The sequence below is a fragment of the Geospiza fortis genome, unplaced genomic scaffold (assembly GCF_000277835.1).
Source record: "Geospiza fortis unplaced genomic scaffold, GeoFor_1.0 scaffold12, whole genome shotgun sequence".
Classification (NCBI taxonomy): domain Eukaryota; kingdom Metazoa; phylum Chordata; class Aves; order Passeriformes; family Thraupidae; genus Geospiza; species Geospiza fortis.
This window is the reverse complement of record NW_005054323.1, coordinates 616,505-622,123: the sequence shown is the minus strand read 5'-3', so window position 1 is coordinate 622,123 and position 5,619 is coordinate 616,505. Positions and strand designations below refer to the sequence as shown.

General features: G+C 38.4%; 1 protein-coding gene across 1 annotated transcript in view; it reads right to left on the bottom strand.

The window, feature by feature from the left end:
- Nucleotides 1-648: 648 nt before the first annotated feature.
- The window catches only part of CUNH9orf64 (chromosome unknown C9orf64 homolog), an 11,545-nt gene continuing 6,574 nt past the window's right edge, over nucleotides 649-5,619 (bottom strand). Inside the window, exons 2-3 of the mRNA XM_031056896.1 lie at nucleotides 2,568-2,763; nucleotides 649-1,355 (exon numbers count right to left, since the gene is read on the bottom strand). Of these exons, the coding sequence (XP_030912756.1) occupies nucleotides 1,123-1,355; nucleotides 2,568-2,763 (429 nt within the window). The 3' untranslated portion in view covers nucleotides 649-1,122. The remainder of the gene's footprint in view (nucleotides 1,356-2,567; nucleotides 2,764-5,619) is intronic.

Here is a 5,619-nt window from a genome sequence, read left to right as displayed (position 1 = left end):
AATCAGGGTTAATTGCAAACAAAAGATAGGTTCAAAGGCCTTTTTCTATGCTTTATTTTCCTCAGTTATTATTAGAATTCACAGTTCTCCCACTGTCAGTGTCCACACATTTTGCACTCACAAATACACACGTCGCCTGTTCGTACCTGACACGAAACACAGCTCTGTATTTCACAGAGCGGCTGAGGGAGCTGGGGCTGTTCAGCCTGGAGGACGGTCGGGGGGACCTTACTGCTCTCTACAACTGCCTGGAAAGTAGGAGTAGCAAGATGGCGTTCGGCCTCTCCTCACAGGCAACAGGTGCAGTACAAAAGGAAATAGCTTCAAGCTGTGATAGGGAAGGTTCAGGTTGGACATCAGGAAAAATTTCTTCACAAAAAGGGTGATTAAATATTGGAACAGGCTGCCTAGTCAGGTGATGTAATCACAGTCCCTGGAGGTGTTTAAGGAAAGACTGGACATGGCACTCAGTGCCATGGTCTAGCAGACAAACTCGTGTTCGGTCACAGGTTCGACTTGATGATCCTAGAGATCTTTTCCAACCTAAGTGATTCTGTGATTCCTCCCCTCCCTTCCTACCTCCCTCACTGAATGGACTGAGACCCCCCCATCTCACCCCGAGCAGTAAAAACACAGACACTCCCCATGGCACGTCTGTCAGTGCACTGTTTATTGGATGACGGGACAGGTTACACTTCCATCTCTGAGCAGTAAAGCATCTGCCAAGCACCTGCTACCTCTGTGCAGGTATGACAGGGGACAGGCAGGAACAGGGAGGGGCCAAGGTACACCAAGGTACACCACAGGATCTGCACACACATCTGGCTGTGTGCACAGGTAGCCATGTACACCAACACAAAGGTCAAAGCAGGAGTAATAAACGCTACCTTAACATGGGTTGCCTGCAAAGTTTACACTGTTAATTCCAGTCAGGGCAAGCAAAAGATTAAAAGAAAGGTAATAAAAATGTAACAAAACAATGGGGAAAAAAAGGCACGCTGTTACTACATCACTAGAAAACAAGCATTTGATTTAACAGTTCCAAATTAGTGCATGACAAATCACCATATGAAAAGCAAGTTCAAAAGATAAGGCAGCAATACAAGAGCCATCCGACTGGACTTAGTAATATATACACCGTACTCGGTGGAATGGGATATCTTTCATCTCTGCCCTGTGATCTCTGGCATAATCCCAAAGATAATAATCGAGTAAAACTGCATTGATTTTTTCATGCATGTCCTGACCCTTCTTCTGATAGAGCTCCTGAAGGTGCTTACAAATCAATGCACAACACCAAATAGAACAGCCACGGATCTCTACCTCTTCTTTGTCTCCAGATTGGAAAAGTGTTCCTGCAGACACAAGAGACAGCAACCCATTTATATGGAACAGACAGGAGGACTGACTAAGTTTGTGAATTTTTCCCCCCTTCACATTTATTCTGTTCTAGGGTTCTAGTTCTCATGACTTACCCAGCAACTGTTAACAGTTTTCCAATGGTTACTTTAATTTTACCATATTGCACTTAGAAGCTTCCTTCCCATTCAATTCAAGCAACAGCCTGCATTCTAAGGAACTGCTTTAGGAGCAGTGTATACGGCAAATCATATGATCATTTCTTTGCTTACAGAGACAAAAAAGATAGTCTTTTATTATAGTATACTTTTTAATATATAATTATTATACTTCATAGTATATTTTCTATCAGGATGACTGAAGTCTAAGATTTTAAAATCGAAAACAAACAAAGCCCCAAAGGAACTGAATATAAAGAGAAACAGTGGCATTGTTTAGACAGGAATGTTCTCATTAGGATTCATGGAAGGGTAGAATGTCTATGAGGTCTATTTAGTGATATAGACATGCATAAAGACATAAATACATGTACGGCCATTCTTTTAAAGTTCATGGGCGATTGCATTAATCTGTTTATCTTCCTGCGTATTTCTGAAATTGCGTAATAGCTTCTACATCTAAATACAGTCATTTTACAGCGCAAAAGAGATTGGCTTATTTTTATTCACTAAAATTCATGGTTAGTAAGTATTGGGAAGATGAAATCATGCTTAAAAATTAATCCTATATATATGTTATGATTATAATAATACTTATATAATTATATATTATTATTATTGCTACTTTGCTTAGTAACTAGCAGTTCCGAGGAATTCCCATCCTTTTACAAATTTGAATTAATGACAAAAATCATTGTTTCTTTTATGTAAACTTCAAAAATTGTAACTATTCTCATTCTGAAAAGTGGTTTTGCAACAGCAGCTTTTCAGAAATTCATTCAGAAACTCAAATTATCTTTGAGTCTCTTTAATCCCTCCCTTATCAATGTTTAATCCACAAAATAGTTAGCTCTTTATAAAAAAAGTAACCTTGAGATCTCACTCAAGATCATGGTTAGAGAAAAAGTTCCTTCCAGTACCTAAGAAATCCCCGGAGGGAAAAAAGTGACACATAACCCTTACATGGACAACATATTACATTTTAGAACTAGCCCTAGTCCACAATATTGGGCAGTAAGATCACTTGATATTAGCAAGAACAGAACAAACCTTCACGTAGTTTCTTCATTAATTTTTCAGAATACTTCATTGCTTTTAAGTGAACAAGAACCTGTGGAATTCTGTAGTCAGCAAATATTGTCAGACGGGATATATCATCAAAAGAGCCATCTCCTTTGCCTTCTAAAACACTCCATGTGTCAGCCACAAGTATTTGTGCCCGTTTGTAGAAAGACACCTTCTTTTTCTAAAGAAAGAAATTTATGGATTGTTTAAGTGCCTGATCAATAAATATAGCAAATAACACACTAACCATATCATATGGTTAAGCAAACATTAGTTAACTAGAACAGAATAAAACTGCAACACTCTTAAATATCTTGAGATCTAAACAATATCAAACTGCAAACATGGATTATGTGGAATGCTCATAAACAAACTGAAATAAAAAAGTAACATAATAAAAGTTACTGCAGCAAATAAAAATTGTTTAGAATATGCCTGGATCTCAGAACACATTCACAGTTGTTTACTGCCACTTGGTAAACACTGTAGTTGAACAACAGCAACATTAATTTTCAGAAACTCTACAATACATCCAACATTTTAGTTTGAAAAGAGAGGCATAATAGGCATGTATTGTACTAGACAATTAAAACATTTTGTTAATCCATTTATCTGTACTCTTAAAGAAACAGAACTCTGGTGAAAACCTTAATGTTCCTCTTTGTTTACTGCCAAGATGCTGTAACTATTCCTGACAGCAAATCACATTTTTTGTCCTTGAATGATATTCTCCAAAAACACCAGGAAGCTCAACTACATTTCATAGAACAATTTCCAAAATATCCTCAAAACTCCTGCCTTCCCTATGCCTCATTCTATACTTGACACAGATGCACAAACTTTCTTCTAGAGAACATATGTGGTTTTGTACCTTAAACAACAAAACACCACCTCAAACATCACACGAGAAGTGGTAACAAGAAGTAAATAATTAACAGAACAAATTTTATCATAGCTCCTGCTGTCCCAAAGCAAGGGTGTCATTCTTTCATAGCATTAGGAATTTTCCAGTAGTAAAGTACTGAGTGTCTCTAGCATCACACCATTTCACGAGTAGAGGAAGGCTGAATTAGAACAGACTTTTCATTTCATGCTGTAGCTTAATTAGGAAAAAAATATTGTCTGGGACGCATAGCTGAGCAGATAAATTTATAATTGCATTGTTTCATTGCTAACTTTTTTGTTGTACAGAATATATTAAGTTTATACAAAAATCTCAATGTGAAAATGACTATGAAGCATTTTGAGTAAATTTTCCCACTATTTATCAGAAAGCAGGAAAAACACTAGGTGGATGACACTACATGTCAAATTGGAAGAACTTAAAAACTTCTTTACTGTGGAAGTGACTGCACTGGCACAGATTGTTTAGAGAGATTGTGGAGCCTCCCTCCTGGGAAATGCCAAGAACTGTCTGGACACAATCCTGTGCCATGCGCTCTGGGATGACCCTGCTTGAGCAGGGAGGTTGGACTTATGGTCCTTTAAACCCTTACCTAGTCTCTGATTCTGTCTGTGAAAGACAGCAAAGATAGTTCTATTTATCAAAAATGGAACTTTTTTCAACATGGCAATACAACTATACCTCTTTTATCTTTTTTTCTGCAACACTTTGCCTTTTAGGAAATAGTACCATGTACAGGAACATTTGCATCTTTTCTGCAATACAATGTGCTAATATTAAGGAATATACCTAATTATGACCCACTGACATTAAAAGAAAGGAGGAGTATTGTGTTGGCAAAGAGAAGAATGTGATAGCACAGCCATTAAAAAAAAAAGCAAAGAATAGGATCATGAGAATTTTACAACCTCAGTCCCAGGTGATGGATGGTAAGTAAAAGATGAAAACATGCAATATAGGGGAAGATCAAAAAGGACTCCATCAAGTCTCTGTCAGAACACAAAACCCCTGATATATGAGTACAATATAGCAATATAGTCTAAAACTTAAACTACTGTTGGGACTCAAATGCAGCACAGCATCTAAATATTAATTATCCACCAAGGAGAAAAAAATGTTTTGGAGATTTTGGTCTTGGTTTGCATTTTCCTTTTCAGAAAAACTAACACTGGCAACTTCTGGGACTACATATGTAATTATTAAAAGTATTTTGTATATGTATTTGGAAAAACATACAGTCAAATAATTGTGCTAATTTTAGAAGCTTCCCCTGAAGGTCAGCTGTAGCAGTCTGTGATAGAATGATTCTAATATATGACTTATATATATTTCTCCTTTGGAGAGTTACTGAAAAGCACTGGTTTGCTGTTGGATATTTCACCATCTTTCCAGTTTCCTCCTAACCCTTTAGAAGTCTTACTTGTGAGAGCTCAACCTGCTGCCATAAAAATAATAAGGGCAAAAGTTTTTTAGCTCATGAACTGGCAGACCTCATTGAGAGGGCTTTAAACTAGGTTTGAAGGGGGAAGGGGAAGCAGCTGACCCATCTGTAAGCAGACCCAAGGGTTGCAAGGCTAAGTTAGGGGTGAAGTCAGTAGCCCAGCTGAGGTGCATGTATACCAATGCACGCAGCTTGGGCAACAAACAAGAAGAGCTGGAGGCCATGGTGCAACTGCAGAGCTATGATGTAGTTGCCATCACGGAAACATGGTGGAATGACTCACATAGCTGGAGTACTGCACTGGATGGATACAAGCTCTTCAGAAGAGACAGGAAAGGAAGAAGAGGTGGAGGGGTGGCCCTTTATATTAAGCAGACTTTCAATGCTGTAGAAATTGGAACTAAGGAAGATGGAGTTAAATGTCTATGGGTAAGAATTAAGGGGAAGGCCAACAAGGCTGACACCCTACTGGGAGTCTGTTATCGTCCACCCAACCAGGAAGAAGAGATAGATGACTTATTCTATAAGCAGCTAGATCATGTTTCAAGATCATCAGCCCTTGTTCTTGTGGGTGACTTCAACCTACCAGACATCTGCTGGGAACGTAATACAGCAGTAAAGAGTCAGTCCAGGAAATTCCTAGAATGTATGGAGGACAGCTTTTTGTTGCAGCTGGTGGGTGAACCCACCAG